This window comes from Cryptomeria japonica, chromosome 5 (assembly GCF_030272615.1).
Source record: "Cryptomeria japonica chromosome 5, Sugi_1.0, whole genome shotgun sequence".
Lineage (NCBI taxonomy): Eukaryota > Viridiplantae > Streptophyta > Pinopsida > Cupressales > Cupressaceae > Cryptomeria > Cryptomeria japonica.
In genome coordinates this window covers 617,955,132-617,972,812 of record NC_081409.1, presented here as the reverse complement: position 1 = coordinate 617,972,812, position 17,681 = coordinate 617,955,132, and the positions used below count along the sequence as shown (strand labels likewise).

At 36.2% G+C, this 17,681-nt stretch overlaps 1 protein-coding gene across 2 annotated transcripts in view; it reads right to left on the bottom strand.

Annotated features, from left to right (window-relative positions):
* Nucleotides 1-2,484: 2,484 nt before the first annotated feature.
* The window catches only part of LOC131063764 (lysine-specific demethylase JMJ21), a 191,833-nt gene continuing 176,636 nt past the window's right edge, over nt 2,485-17,681 (bottom strand). For both annotated transcript variants that reach the window (XM_057997678.2, XM_057997679.2), the window contains 2 exons: nt 3,229-3,421; nt 2,485-3,026 (listed from right to left, as the gene is read on the bottom strand). In XM_057997678.2, coding sequence (XP_057853661.2) covers nt 2,879-3,026; nt 3,229-3,421 — 341 coding nt within the window. In that variant the 3' untranslated portion in view covers nt 2,485-2,878. The remainder of the gene's footprint in view (nt 3,027-3,228; nt 3,422-17,681) is intronic.

Sequence of the window (17,681 nt, the reverse complement as noted above, 5' to 3'; positions counted from 1 at the left end):
TGTGAGGTGTCACGTTTAGGTTGGAACTTTCTTTCCTAGGTATTTATCATATGTAATATTGAAAATTAGTGGTCACATAAAATACAGTAATATGAGGTCATGTGAAGAAAAGTCATTTTTTAGCATCAACATTAAATTAAGAAAATATTCGGGCTTACCCTAAAGTTGGTAGCACTCTTAGATGAAGAGTAGAACTATGAAATTTGTCTTGGGAAATGTCCTTTTGGTGCATTGATTAGAAAAATTTAGTACATTTTTGTATCAGATTTTCTTGTTGCTCTCTTATTTATATATAGTTCATTCAAAATGGAATGTAGTAATATGGTTGGAAGACGTATATATTGCTATAATAGCTCCAAGAAAAATATTTCTTCATAACATTGTCAAATATTCAATATATTATAATTTTCTTAATATGAAAATAATCATAGTAATGCTATTATTTGTTTGATTGTTCCAAAAGAAGTTTTCCAAGAAAAATAATTTCATAAATTTATTTTTTTGATAAATTTGTTATCATCTTAACTTTTGCAAGTACTCTTCTATTTTATATTGGCATTTTTTCTTTGAAGACTTGAAGAAGACATTTTAAAAAAAATTGCACAACTCACTTAATTTGTTGAATAACTCTAAAAAGTTAGTAAGAAAGAAGATTAAACTTAGTAGAAAAATAATATTGAATAACTCTAAAAAGTTAGAAGAAAGAAGATTATCATTGCAAATTCATTACATTGCATTTTATTTTTTTCATTTACTTTTAAATTGTATGAATTCATTAAATGATTCTCATATCCAAAAACTTTTTATAAAAAAAAATCATGGCTCTCTCATTTGTTACATGTGGCTTGGCATAAAAGGGAAAGCAAGTGCTTCTACTAATATTACCATTCAATATCAAATCAATCAAGAGATGATCCATATTTGAGAATTAAAATGAGTTAATTTGATCAAATTTCCACAATCCATAACTAAATCAGCAAGTTGCTTCTGGATTTGATTGTGTATTTTTTTTGCATCAACATTTTGGATCACACTCTGTGATCCATCATCAAGATGAAAAAGAGTGTCAAGAGATATCAAAATGATAAATTGCAATGAGGTCAATAAATGTGTCTATAGTTCTTTCAACAAAACATTATATTTTTACGACCATTTGAAATTATAAGAAGAAATTCTTCTAGAGAGAAGGGTGTTCTTAATTTTTATCAATTATTAATATTATAAACATGTCTATGAGATGAAAAATATGTTACTAGACAAATTAGAATCTTATCTTTTAGAAACAATAGCTAGTAATTTTTAATTCTTAGATTTTCAACATGTACCTTCGAAGTGGAGCAAGTTCCCCCTTCCACCTTAGAAGATTTTTATTCTCACATCATGCATCCAAAAACTTCTTTAAAAAACCCTTCCTACCTTGCATACAATCTTGACCCTTTATTGGCTGCAAAATCTGCTCCTACATTTGCTTCCCATCAAATGTGTATAAGTCTTGAACACAAGGCTTCCACAATTCTTATAATCTCTTCAACTATCACATCATTTTTACATGATTTTGGTTTGGATATTCTTATTTGCTTCAATGATGATCTTAGGCTATCCTTGCATTGAGGAATGAACTATCTTGACTCTTGATAGCAAGCCCAAAGCTTCTACAATATTATCTCTTCTACGTCAATATATCAGCATTTGTTGTCCAATTATATCACCAGCCCTTTGCAGATCTATGGTTACCTTATATGTCCCATCGAACTTGATCACATTTTGGGGTAGTCTTTTTTAAATGATCTTGGGCTTGGCTGGCTCCTTAACGGTCATCCCCTTATTAGGCCATTCTCATGTACTGTATGTATGATAGTATCCAATTGATTAAATTTGTGTATAATTAAAGTCACTTTGTTGTGGATAGTAAACTTTTATTTCTTTTTAAAAATTGTAATTTTATTTTCTATGGGTACAATCTCAACACCATGTTATACATCTACTCATTATAACAAAAAAAAACTATAAATCCCTTTTAGTTTTTTTTTTAATTTTGAAGTTTCTAATTTTAATAATATTGAATTAAATGAATTTTATTTTTTTTATACTAAATTTTACTGATTTTTCCAACCCACTAACCCCTGTTTTTACAAACAATATATGATTGAATGATTTGGATATATATATAAGTTAGTGGTATATGTTATATATTTGTAGAGAACTAGGAATATAGTATTTATATTTTTTATTTTATGAAATGATATCCATCCTCATCTTTAGATGAAATAAATGTTATGCAGTTTTTGCATGTCAATTAACTATTTGGCTAAGTTGTTTCTGAAAGTGGGGCACTTTAAAGTAAGTAGTGAAAATGTTTCCAAGCCTAACTTTTTGAAAATATAGCATACTGATTGTAAGATCAAATGAAGGGAAAATGCAAATAAGCTAGAATAGGAAATGAGAATACAACAAACAGGATCTTTACAAGAAGCTAGAACAAGAAATGAGAAAACAATTGACAGGATCTCTGTCAATATTTATTTAGTAGTGTTTTTAAATGAGTCGATAACAAATAAAATTCCTCTGGATGGGAAAAGAATAGCGAAATAAATTTTACTAGTACAACAGTAAGGCCTTAAATTAGAAAGCAGGTTGTTTCAAGGACCTATAAATTATATGACAGTTGCCAACACCACTTCCATCCATAAATACATAAGGTTACATGCTTGAAATTTTCCATTCTTGGGTGATTCCCTGGGTTATGTTTAAAACCACGTCCATGGCTACAGATATAAGGCGAAATTAGCAACACAACATTTTTCTTGATGACAAACAATATAAATCGATAATATTCTTTTGATTTACTTTATTTAAAAGAGCATCTGTCTAATTCCTGTTAGAAAGCCAAGAAAAAGTCTTCATAGTCGTTCAGAGGACCCCAAACAGTTTTTTCTACTTCTTCCCATGAAGTGGCATTCCTCAACTCCTCCCATATACTGAAAATAGCTCCCATCACATTGTCATCGTGCAAGAGGCAATAACACCTGCATTAAAAGTGATAGATTATTCCTTGCATTAGAAATTTACTACTGTAGTTGATTTGAGATTTGCAACGATGTACAGAAAAACATGCAATCTAGACAGATAAATAGCTATGCCCTCCAAAACCAGAATATTAAATTTGAACTTGTTTCTGTAACTTGTAATAGAAGTGATGATATTCATGAGTCCAAAGATCAGACGTACATTGCCTGGTATGAAAGTCGCTCTGATTTTTCAGAATCATCTCGTAAAACACCCTCCAAAAGCTGGGTTGGTTGTTTGCATTCTAGCCTTGGACGAAAAGGAAGTTTGTAATTCAACAAAAACTGTTTAAGAAGCTCTGATTCGCCTCTAAACACATCCAAATATATTGCAATAAGCTCATATACAGGATCCCCTACAAAAACATGATATAGAACTGACATTAAGCTCTTTGAACTATAGAGGAAATCACCATTGTATGGTGGCAATTTACTTTTGAGTAGCAATCTTATCAACACTTAAGGATACTACAAAAAATTTTACAAACACCAAATATACTATTTTCTTCGAGATTAGTGAGCTACATATGATGTCTTCTAGTACCTTGGATCTCAGCATTAAAATTACAAATCTTAAAGATCATAGAACGTAAGATCTAGAAGCATTCTATCACAGGCATCAGAAAATTAATGCTATTAGCAATTGCTGTATCGACTAATTAGAGCGATTTCAAGTGATCACCCAAGCATCAGAGAACACGAAAAACCTAGACATGAGAAATTTGGTATAAGCCTAAGTTGCAAAGAATGAAAATGGAACAAATATAGGCACGAGTTCAAAACATTTATACTTAGAGAACTCAAACAAAGCAATTAGGTAACAATAATCTAAATTTGAAAATTACATATTTCTCCCTTCATTTATTTTTGATAGGTTAAAAAGCTTATGATGATTGGAAAAAAATAATACACAAAAGCTGGAACCTTTAAAGAAAACCAAAGGAAAACTATTATAAGGAAGACCACCATCTAACTGAAAGGTAAACAAATATAAGGAAAAAATTATTTCAAAATTGACACCAAATTATAAAGATGCTGCTCAATATTTCCACAGTTAAAGCAAAACCAAAACATGGTATATCTAAGCACGAAGAAACCAGATGCACTTATTGTGCCAAGATGGCATGCTGTCTACCAGAACCCCAAAACCTTGACCCTTTAATCATCTCCATTGAAATCCAGTTTTGGTTCTCCTCATTGATTATCGCGGAAATGATGTAGGGATACCTCCTTCATTGTCCGTGAAAAATGCACACTGCTCATCACAAAAGGAGCCTCACTGACTACAAACACCAAATACTAGTTTACAAACAAAATTCTGAACTCAGAGAATGCATCTGCTATGCTGGAAGAGTTCCGCTTCAAGCACTGTCTATACTGGTTTTCATTGTGTCCTTTACCGGTAACTTACTTCGCATCCCAAACCTCTAAACCAATAACCAAGACCGCCTAAAGAATATTATATTCGCATTTAGTCGATCAATATTGCTCGCACAATATCACACCACTATGCATATCTTCTCTTTGTATGTATATCCAAAATAACCTAACCGGATTGACTTAAATACCCTTCCCAAACATAAACATGAATGCCTTATGTCGGCTTACAATGATATTACAATTTATTTACATGTCGGCCTAGACAAAAATAAATACATTAAACTTTGTGACCGATGTCGTTGATTGTTGCCGTGTAGACCTACCGGATCAATCTCCTATGTCGGCCTCATATACCGGTTCCTAGTTTGTCAATTTCCCTTATCTGTCGAATGACTTGAATGCTGGTTGTCGAATCATGAATACCGATGAGTACCAGTTAAGTGTCCAACCCAAAATGATGTGTGTTGCCATCAATGACAACACAACTAAACCGAATGAGTGTCAATTGCCAACAATCTCCCCTTTTGGCATTGATGGCAACACTCATGTGAAAAATATGTGTCACTGAAGTGCTGTCTCGATTCCTCCCATAAACTGACCCTGCTCCCCCTGAGCTATACATTACTTCTTATGTCCTTATCATTTTTCACAACAACCACTCCCCCTATGACATCAATCACAAAGGCGGGGCAAAAGAATGTGTTTACCGGATCTAGATGTACTTGAATATATCCGGGTAAGCACCCTTCAAAAATCCTAAGTATCCCAACCGGTTTTCAATGTTCCCAAAATAGATACAAACCCATTAAGAATGCATGCATGAAGTTCTTCTTCAGTTAGGTCTGTCGATATGGGTTTATTCATCAATTCTAAACTTTCCCGCTTATGAAGTAACAGAGTGTTCAACCGGGGACTTACCAATCCTCTCAATTCCCTAGCTCACCGAATTAACCTGTCCATATCTTTCTCCAAGGCTGATATCTCAGATTCTGTAACCAAAATTTGACCATCAATAGTGCTGGTCAATGACTGAGTACCATCAAAATTGTTAGCCAGATGTTCCAACTAGGCCTTTGCCGCTTTTATTTTTACCTCCAGGTCAGCTGTAAGTTTACCGGTGTTAGTACAAGACCTATATATACAACTGCACTGATTAAGAGCCTCATCAATCTTTGTTAGTTGCTTTGTCATCTTCACCTTGTCTGATATGATCATATTGTCACAAGTGACCTTCCTAGCTGCATTGTATCTCTCTGTTAGTTGCCGGTTTGATATTTGTTGAAGAGTTTGAAACTCTTTTGCAATGTGTTCAGTCAAACTCTTAAGCTTACCAAAGGGGCTAGCTACCGGACTAGTGTATCCTGGAACTAGTTGTTGCAGAACCGGAATGGCCTGCTCAATGACTTGTTTGTCTTTTGTTCCTTCCTTCCTTAACTTCTAAGCTGCAACAAACATCAATTCAAAACTGCTCAGTTGCTCAATATTCCTTTGTCCAAAATCAACTTGACCGGATGAGCCAAGTACCAACAATGAATTACTAGACTCTCCAACCTGCTGACTGGCACCGGTGGCTTCGCCACTAGGTGCAGTAACCTGCTCAACCTTAACCTCTTCTGTATGTTCATTTGTTGCCAGAGGTTCAATATCTTCAGCCTATTTATTTTTGTATCTACATCAATAACCTCTACATACGGAATGTTTTGTTCCGGTGTATCCTGCTTATCATGCACAGCTTCAATGTTAACTACCGGTTTCTCTACATTATGTACAGGTGATACTACCAGAGGAATATCCTCTGTTAGTTTCTATTCCAAAACCGGTGAATCCAAACCTAATATACCTTTCCCTTTACCATCAACTGATGTGTCTTGAATACCAGACTTAGGAGGGAATACCGGTGGAGTAAAGAAATCAAGTTTATCTACAAAAAATTTTACCCATGCCTCGTGGGTCTCCTTAACTATTTCATTTACTCTACCTACCATTAGACTCACATGTCGGTGTCTGCTCCGGAAAATTGTTTTATTTGCATATTCCAGACACTGTTGCAACTCCTCATCAATTATTGCACCCCAAACAATCAATAACTCCTGCATCTTTATATTTTTATCCTCTTCAACTGCAAACAATCTCCTACCATCTAGCTTATTGTACAAATCTCCCGGTATTTGATTTTCAATCTCAAGTAATGCCTTCTTATATATATCTAAGTATAACAAAACTGCTTCCTCAATCTCCATTTATTCCTTATCATCCATATGTACATAGTAATGTTGGATGTTACTCAAAATTCCTTCTTTAGTTATTTGATCTACCAATTCAACAACTGAGAGAGCAATGACTTCAATACTCTTACCGGATTCAAGAGCCATATCTATATCTGATTTCTTCTTGTCGGGGGTAGAAGTAGACTCTTTAACCGATTTCCTCTTCTCTATAGGTTTCCTTTCCTTCAAATTGTTCTTTGAGGCTGCCGGAGGAGTGACCTCCACTTTCTATTTCTTTCCTTCCTCAAGCTTCTTCCTCGGTATCATGATGAAAGTCTTGGGAATCTTTGAGAGCACAACATCAGTATCAGAACCGGATTCAACAGGGGCAATATAAGTTTCCGGTTTCTTCCTCTTCAATACACCCTTGCCGGTTGTTGTTGCCGGTGGAGTCAAAACTGCTGCTAGAGATGACCCTTCTGCTAGTCCAATGATCTGTTTGATTTCAGAGGACATCTTCTCCACAGCTTCACCAACCTTCTTGATTTTTCCTTCCCTCTTCTTCTTGCTAAAACCTATCTGAACTTCGGATTCCTTTTGCTTTGCTATCCCAAAGGTTTTCTCAACTTCATCAACTGAGGCATCAATAAGAGTCTTGGCATATAAGTCCAAGATCTCGGGATCAATCTCATAACCAATCTCAGTGATCCAGATCTTTCGTGGTTGCACTGCCACCATCAATGTTTCATCCTTCTTAACCATAAAGCAGATTTTTGTAGAGTACTTATCAACAATATGCTTAGGCACTCTCTCTCTCTTCTTCATTATCTTCTGAAAAGATTTGAAATAACCCCACAAAATGGAGTCTCTCTCCTTGTCCTGTCCCAAGCCTCTTATAGCATCTTTTATTTGTTTCCCTACCGGCATATCAAATGCCCATTGTGTTTTACCGGATCCCGATAACTCATTCAAAAAGAAAAGCATCAAGCAAACAACAAGGTTGCCATACCGTAAAACACCTTTCTTCTTACCCTTAATCTTCCCTAGGTTTGAAATAAGTTCTTCACACATCCATTGACAAAGATCATACCTATCATTTTCTTTGACCATCTAATGAGCACAGTAAATGCATGAACTGGAAACAGAGTTCAATTGGTTTGATTGGGTTACCTTGTAACCGATGATCATGCTTGCAAATTGAACAGCTTTGTCTCTGATAGTGCTTATCCTCAATGACCGGTTATCAAAAGTTGCACCAGTTAACTTCTTCACCTCATTGTTAGGTATTTTCTTCTTTCCGGAGGTCTGACCAGTTTGGGGCAAACCAGTGATTGCACGAATAGCCTCCTTGGTGATTTTGTAAGGCTGGTCTAGCCACATGAATTCCCCGTGGATATGGCTCAACACATATCGGATCATTTCATCTTCAAATTCCGACATCTCCAAAATGTCTGTGAAACCTTGATCCTTCAGAATTTGGAATTCCGGTTTCATCGAGATCCCTTCCTATCCAGCAGATTCGTCATGTACATTGTTTTGATCTCAACAGAACGTAAATCCTCCAAAGTGCAGTGGATATATGCACGAACATCTTCAATATACAGAACTTCATCGGGAACCCTAGAAAACGCGCCGACTGAATCATCGACCTTCGCAATCTGAGGGCATTCCTTGAAAATCGAGTGTGGATGATCCTTGATGTCAACAACAATAGGGGTATCCAAACCTATTGGAGCGGGAGCTGATCCAGAAGGCATTGTAAATAAAAGATAGCTCGGAAACTGATAAAATACCTCACAACCTTCGCCGGTGAAAGCTCTTGAAAATCCGCTCTAAATGCACTGGAATTCGCTTGAGAATGCTCTTGATCACCTTGAACTCGCTCTGCTTCGCTCTGAATGCTGTGTGATCAGAAATGAACCAACATTTCCCTCTTATTCTGTGAAAACCCTAATTTCACATTGATATAAATGCGTGTCGGCTTATTATACTAGATTCAAAATCCATAAGCTCAGTACCGGATAACCTTCAGACTGACTTCTCCAAGATCTAAAACAAGCTTTCAGATCGTTACCAGGGGTAATGCAAGTCATTAATTTGCCTCCCCCTAAGGCTAATGCCTTAGTTACCAGATGAGTTTCCTGCCGGTGCAGGAACATTCTGCTCTGCCAGTTGAGTAACCGGGTTGTTTGTCTTTGTCGGTTGATCTTCAGATTTCCTAACCCATTTCCTCTCATGCTCCTTTCGGATATCATCAACCTTTTGTTTTCCTTTCTCATCATTTCCTACTAGATTGTTCTTGCTTCTACAGAATTTAGCAATATGTCCTATTTTGTTGCATGCATAGCAAGTGATATTATTTTTCTGAATTGCTTTATTGTATCCTTGATCATTCCTTGACCTGCATTGATTAGCCATATGTCCAAACTTTCCACATGCATGAAATTTTACATTCATTCTACAATCTTCTGTCTTATGACCATATTTCTTACAATTTGAACACTGACCGGGAACTGCATTATTGTCCCGATTTGCTCTATTTCTGCAATGTCTTGCCATATGACCAAATTTATTGCAAACAAAACATCTACCATTGAATTTATGTGCATTGGGTTGCCTTACCGGTGATTTCTGGTTCCGGTTGACAGGTGGGTTCTCCTTTTGATCGGTTGCTTCAACTTCATTTGCAGTATCGGAACTTTCTCCATGCTCAAATCCAAGACCTCTAGTGTCTCCTTTGCGCCTTTGACCCTTCAATAGCTCATCAAGCTTTGCAGAACTGTCCTTAAACTTGTCTTTGTATTCATTTGCAGTATCCAAATCTCCCCTTAGAACTATTATCAATCTTTCCAATTCTTGTTCATTATTTTGGGTTTGCACTAGCTCAGTTCTCAACATATCATTCTCATGTGCTAGCCTAATGCATTCCTCAAATCTGTCTTTCAAAGATTTGCCAAGATTTTCTGCATTCTTCTTTCGGTCTTCAATATCCTTGGACATCATCATGGTTAGGGCTTGCATTGCATTCTTCATGACAGTATTCTCCTAACTCGGCTTCTAACATTGTTCTTTAAGGGCATTCTTTTCTTCATCATCCTGATTTTGTAAAAGTTCATTTCTTCTAGCTTGAGCAGATGACAGCCTCTCCTGTAGGATAAGAATGAATTCCTTTGCAGAGTTCAACTCATCTTGCAACTTCAAGTTCTTCATCCTTTCAACATCATAATCTTCAAGTGCTACTTCAAGTTGTTTCTCCAAACTTATCTCCATGGATTCCGGATTCAAGATCTTCCTTAAGCTGTTAGACTTACTCCAAGGCACCAAGCTCTGATACCAATTGTTGCAATCCAAGAACACTGAGAGGGGGGGGTGAATCAATGTTCTACCAGTGAAATCAATTTTAATCTTATTAACAAAGTAATTCAGTAACCGGTAACCATAAAAGAATATAACGGTAAGTAGAAATGATGCCACCACAAGAACATACACCATAACACAGAGATTTATACATGGAAAACCTCAAAGAGGAAAAACCACGGTGGGATTGGTGACACACAATATCTATCCACTAGCCAAATGAATAAATATTACAATAGGGGCCTGCACATACAGGAAGGCCAACAACCTAGAGTGCACTTCTCATCACAAAAGGACCCTCACTGACTACAAACACCAAATACTAGTTTACAAACAAAATTCTGAACTCAGAGAATGCATCTGCTATGCTAGATGAGTTCTAGTTCAAGCACTGTCTGTACCGGTTTTCACCATGTCCTCCTTTACTGGTAACTTACTTCGCATCCCAAACCTCTAAACCAATAACCAAGACCTACTAAAGAATATTATATTCGCATTCAGTCGATCAATATTGCTCGCACAATATCACACCACTATGTATATCTTCTTTCTGTATGTATATCCAAAATAACCTAACCAGATTGACTTAAATACCCTTCCCAAACATAAACATGAATGCCTTATGTCGGCTTACAATGATATTACAATTTATTTACATGTTGGCCTAGACAAAAATAAATACATTAAACTTTGTAACCGATGCCGCTGATTGTTGCCGTGTAGGCCTGCCGGATCAATCTCCTATGTCAGCCTCATATATCGGTTCCTAGTTTGTCAGCTTCCCTTATCTGCCGGATGACTTGAATGCTGGTTGTCAAATCATGAATACCGGTGAGTACCAGTTAAGTGTCCAACCCAAAATGATGTGTGTTGCCATCAATGACAACACAACTAAACCGGATGAGTGTCAATTGCCAACACCTCTATGACTTTCACAAGTGAACTGTTGCACCTTAGATATTTGTTTTATAAAAAAAAATATGGAAATGCAAAATCTCGGAATCTCCACTAAAGTCCTCTGCATATTCCTCCTGAATTTTAATCTCTTCATCACAAATAGAACTTCAAAACTCTATAGCCTGAAAAGCAACAAACTGTTATTCTAAAGATGTCCTAAATTTAAGGGACAAATTTCTCATAGTAAATTGAAGAAATTTAAAAACACAAGACATCCAAATGCAGTTGTCGTAAGCGAACATCTACTGACAAAGTTGTTTCACAAATAACACGCATAATGTAATTACATGAATTAACAAAAACTACATATTAAATTCATGAACATTATTCAACCAAAAAAAACTTATCTCTTTCAAATCAAAATATGAATCCATCTGAATCCTTTTGTGGAAGAGTTTCACCAACATCCGCAATGGAAGCTTGAGGCATAGTCCTGGTTGGACATTGCATTGCATAGTGACCATATTTGTCACATCTAAAGCATTGGATTTCCGAAATATCCTTCCTTCTTTTGAATAAAGGAGCACCATTAGATTCCTCATCTTTCTTTCTTTTGGAGTGTCCTTTCTTACCCTTCTTCTTTGAGGAGTGTGCAGCAAGAACATGAATATCTTCATTTATGGAGCTTTGGCCAATGCCTCTTATAGCCAATCTAGACTCTTCTTGAATGCAATCTTGCTTTAATCGATTAAACTTAGGAAGTTTTGATCTTGCACTTATCCCTTGAATAAATGCCTCCCATGAGGAGGGGAGACCATTTAGTGCCAACATGGTTAACTCTTTGCTCTCTATTGTCTGACCTATAGTAGAGAATTGATCTTTCAATTCAGTGATCCTCATGAAGTATGAGGTGATGAATTCGCCTTTTGTCATTTTGGCATGATGGAGTTGTTGCTTAAGAGCAAGAGCTCGGCTTGTGTTGTTTATTTCATACATATTCTCTAATGATTTGAACATGCCATAGGCAGTCTCCATCTTGGAGATAATTGACACAATATGATCTTTCACTGAGTCAACTAACATCTTCATGGCTTTATTGTTCTTTCTCATCCATTGAATCTTTTCATCTTCTTCTTCTGGTTCCGGTATGGCTTTCTTCACAAATCCATCTAATTCGTTTTCACTTAAGGCCAGTATGATCCTAAACTTCCAAGATACAAAATTGGAAGCCCCTTTAAGTCGATCCTCAAATCTAACACCATTCACCATTTTGAAGCGTAGAAGGGAGTTGAAGAATTCGAGGATAAATAGAGGATGGATTTGCCTATATAAATCTGATCTGATCTTTTCCTTAATCTGGCTCTAATACCATGTTAAAGTGGATCAGATATATATACAAGTAATATTAAATTATAATATAATACTTATTCACAAAGATGTCAACTGATGTACGTGCAACAATATATCTACTGTATGTTATTTCAACAATTTTGATTGCTCTTGTTATCACATTAATCTTGCCTTACACTTCCACAGCTGTCACCTTTTTCTGATTGTCGATTTGCTATATATTAATTGCCTCTACTTCTATTGACGGCATATTACTTATATGCAACAGTGATCCACAAAGGAGTCACGAAGGAGTCACGACTCCTTGTGGAACCGACATGTTCCTCAAAGTCGTGACTCCTATGTGGAGTCATGTTGGCACTTATCGACAATGCAATACCCACGATAATCTCGTCAAGTTTGTCATAACAAATAGTCGGTCAACCAAACCGATGCGATTACTTACAATGAATCGGTAATTGCAAAATGAAATAATATAATTAATATTATGAATAATTAGTAACACAAGGTTGTTACTAATTTACTAATTATTCATAATAATATTAACCGATCAATCTATATGTGATCAGAATAATAAGGATAGATATACGGATAAATACAAGACAAATGTCTAAGGCTGTAAGGCCAATTAGACATTTGGTTCATCCGACTAATGCTATCTATTTTAACACCTTTGTCCTACGATAGAGAAGGATGCCATTACATTCGCCATACTACACCTAGAAGGAATGGCACATGATTGGTGGCATCATGGCCTAATTACACAAGACCACAAAAGTATAAGGATCTATAATATGTTCAAGAAGATACTCATTGAGAGATTTGACCAGACTCGCCCCCAAAAACATTTTAAAGAGCTAACAAGAATAAGGCAAAGAGGAACCCTTGAAGAGTACATCACTGAATTCCAAAGGTTAGCTGTTATGGTCCCCGGAATATCTGAAGAACAGCTTGCTTACTTATTCATAGAGGGCCTTTTGGACTCAATCCATGGGTTGGTAAGTGCATTTGACCCAACCACCCTTCATGAAGCAATCTTAAAAGCTACTAGGCTTAATGCCAAATCAAGGGATCAGTACCATACAAAAAATCAACCCTCTCCCCCTCTATCTTACAATGAAAGAAGGAGCTCATGAACAAAGGTCTATGTGTCCACTGTAGGGAAAAATGGGAAAATGGACACAATTGTAATCAAGAAAAATTTAAAAGACACGTAAAAGACCCAAAAGAAAAAGGTTTGTGCTTCAAATGCAAGAAAGAATGGAGGCTTGGACACATATGTGAAAGCCAAATACGTAACATGGAGGCAATGTTCGACAGTGAAACAAAAGGAAATCCAAGTAAGGAAACAAGGCACGATGAGGAAGGTCTTAAAAGCATCCAAGCAAGGACAATAAACAAATGGAGCTCTATGGAAGAGCCAATCTAGTAATTATGGCACCCTTACATCCACAAGATCTATGAGACATTAAGAAAATGTTGAAGCATATTGGAGAAAGTTTACAACATATTAATGAGCACACAAGAGCAGAAGGATTGGGGTTAGGTCCACTTTCTGGCTCAAGAGGAAAGATGGGGTTAGGCCCACTTTCTGGCTCAAGAGAAAAGATGAGGTTAGGCCCACTTTCTGGCTCAAGAAGAAAGATTGGGGTTAGGCCCACTTTCTAGCTCAAGAGGAAAGATGGGTTAGGCCCACTTTCTGGTTCACGAGGAAAGATGGGGTTAGGCCCACTTTTTGGCTCAAAAAAATGGAAGGAAAAAATTAAAAAAGAAGAAAAGATCTAACATGATGTGTATTTGTTTGTATACTCTGTGACTGCATATGTTCATGTGTATAGTTTGAATATTTGTGTATGCTCTGTGTTTGGTTCATACTTGATATATGCTAGAGATGTGAATAACTAAAAATTTGAAACCATAGATACGTATCATCTTTCTAATCCTCATCTTAATATATGATTTTAAGCAAAGAGATATCCATAGTATGGTGTAATCGTTGGGTCAACCAAATTAAAGAAGAAATACCAATCTCCAAAGGAAAATTTATTTGTTCATAGAAACCTACATTGCTTGAGGACAAGAAATTTTGGGAAGGGGGGACTGTCATGCCCCTGTCTGAAACCCTCAAAACAATTACAAACCCTAGTTGCAGCAGTGGTGAAACCCTAATTGCAGCAGTGGTGAAACCCTAATTGCAGCAGTGGTAAAACCCTAATCGCAGCAATCACGAAACCCTAGTCGCAGCAAACTAGTCATAGATTCATATGGGTAATTAAAATGCAAGGGTCGACACTTATATGGCACCTTAGTTGATGAGTTCCAAAATTAAGAATAAATTGAAGTTGTTTGAAGGCCGACCCCTAAAATGCTATAATCATCCACGGAGAATTAAAATAAAAATTAATTGTTTATGAAAGAGGCCGACCTCTTGGGAATAGCCACCACCCTTATGAAGAGACATATGAGTGGGTATAAAAGAAAGAGGAAGAGGAGGGAAAAGGGGGGCTTAAAAAAATAAGAGAAGATCACTCTTAGTTTAGAACAAATTTAGAAGAGCAGCACGGACATTAAGAACAGTGATCATTCATGGGCTGCAACTAAGATAATAGAAATCAGATCAGCGATAAGATTTAATAGCATGGATAGAGATCTGCAACAGTAGACTTGAACCTGGAAACTACAGTTGCAGACATATAATCAAGCAGATCAGACATTCTGACAGATATAATCTGCACCCAGAGAATTAACAAAAGATATAAAGGATATCAGATCAAACAACAGCAAACCATCGGAGTAGTAACATAATTATCCTGAACAGCAGCACCTATAACAGCAGTTCCAAAATAGAAATCAGACAAGCGATAAGATCAGATCAGAACTATTGTTAAGTTACAGGCTGTATCATTCTATTCTGGAGCAAAATATGAGGTGATCTTGAAAAGGGACATTACACCTTCATTGTCCGTGAAAAATACAACTTTCATGATGCAGGTGTTGTCTATAAGACCATCAAGGGAGTTATTATCATAATCTAGATACCAGGAATCTCAGAAGCAAGAAACAAATGGGACTTGCCCATTTCACATTTCTGGAACCCAAACCTGCCTGCAACCGGAAACAGCTGTTGCGGTGGGTTGAGACATTTCTCTGCAAATGGGAAACATTTATCTAAATGCAATGGCAACTGCATCGTTTGTGGGTTGATTGCAGATTGTTACAGCCAGCAGGCAGGTCATTGCAGCAAGCAGAAAATCAGACATTATGGTGCTTTAAGTTCAAATAGTTTTAAGTCAAAATTTGTGCATGGTAAATTGTACCCATGTCCGATACGGGGAATTTGTTTTCTCAAACTTCATAAACCCAAAAAAGCAGTATTGAATCAATGTCAGATATGTAGAGTTTGTTTTTTCAAACTTCATGACCCAATGGTATTAATAATGATATAAGATTTCTGCATTCCATACTTCAAAAAGTTTTGATGCTGCTTCTGAAATTAGACTGTGTATTAGTTTTTTTATCAACGTTTTGGATCACACTCTATGATCCATCATCAAGATTATAGAGAGGTAAGAGAGAAAGAATGAAATGTTGCAGACAATAAGTCCTTAAAAGGAGAGGGGAGGAGTAAAGTGACACAAGGTTCAAAGTCCTAGGAGGAAAGGAATAGAGAAATAAAAAATAAAAATAAAAAACTTTTAATCAACACAAAGAAAAGGCAATTTAACCAATTACAAAAAGGACAAGCAATTATGCTATAAAACAAGTCTGTTGGTCAAAGAAACAAGCATTCATAATATTGGCACGTTGATACTTGAGCAACTGGGTATACAATTGCTTGAGGGCAAGCAATTCTAAGAAGGGTGGACTATCATGTCCCCTTTCCAAAACTAAAAAATCAATTTGGGCCCAGTCACTTTATTTTCAAATGGGCAACTTAAATATTATTATAAGGCCAAAGTAATATTTAATTGTGTTTTTAACTCTTCATTCAAATTGTATTTTGAAAAGGGGCCTTTGAATATAATTTAGAAGTATTTTTAAATACTCGGCGAGAAAAAGCATAATAAACAAAATAGAGGACCCAAAGTAAAGCTCCTATAAAAGAGAAGTCAAGGCTCATATCAATCATCCATTATGTCATTATTTTCAAACAATTTTTTTAAATAGGAGCTCTCAAGGACAAAACCCCTTAGTGGCATGATCTAAAGGAAAAAAACCATCCTGGATTGCATTTTGATTTGAGAATGAAGACTTTCAAGTCTAGTGGAATAAAATTGTATCAACTGGATGCAAATTCATTGTGGCAAGTTTGGGGTGAAAATACTATCTGCGGCACCAAGTTTAAATTTTTCTTTGTAAGGCGAATTTGACTGGCTGCACCAAACTCTGCAAGGTTAATCTTCCTAACAGCTACCTTCTTCAACAAATAAACAAGGTTCAAGGTCTTTGGGGTTATTGCCACTGTTCTGCTGGCTGCACCGTTTTAGCAACTGAATAATTGTTTATCAATCATTAAATTTTTGCAACCTGATATTGTGAGCAGTTTTAAATATTTAAATTCAAATAATAGTTCAATAGTGAATTGTTGTTCAAAGGATTTTCCAGAAATTATCATCAAATATTAATCATCATTAGCATATCATTCTATCTAGCATTTAATCTATATTTATTGATGAATACTGTTGTGCTTACTGATTACTTGGAAATGGGTACAATTTAGCAGTTATTAGCATCTACTATTTGAGGATTGGCATCTCCTTTCTGCCCACTACTAGTAGGGATAGAAATCTAAAATATTTTCAAATCTGGATTATATATCAATCTAACAATTATCTACTATTATCAATTTTCTTATCTGAAAGTACTTACTGATTCTTAGCCTAGCGTTTATTAATATTATGTAATGTCCCCTTCCAACCAGTGATCACTCTTGGGGAAGAATAGCCTATTCAGGAGGCCCGTAGGCTATTTTTGGCAAAATTAGGGTTTCCATCTTCCAGAAGGATTTTGAGTGGGAAATAGTTGGAGTTTGGGACTTTTGATTGTGGAATTTTTCTAGGTTTTCAGAGGGCTTCGAAGTGGTGATACATGCATCACGTTCAGTTGAAGTTTGCATACTTACTATTTTTAGTAAGTAGGGTCAGAATAGCACATTTTCTGGGTTTTTCAGGAGTTTTCCGACAGTATGACATGCAACTTCATCTGAATATTCTTTAGTGGACTTACTATTTATAGTAAGTAACAGTTGGCCCCGATTTGTGCCCTAACGGAGCTGTGAGTCACTTACTATTTTTAGTAAGTATGATTTTTTAGGGTTTCAGTTGAGCCAAGCAGCATCGGCTATTTTTGGCAATCTTATGGGTTGACTCAACGACTCAGTTCTATTTCTGGCAGGCAGAGTTGAGTTCAGGATGCAGTTTATTGG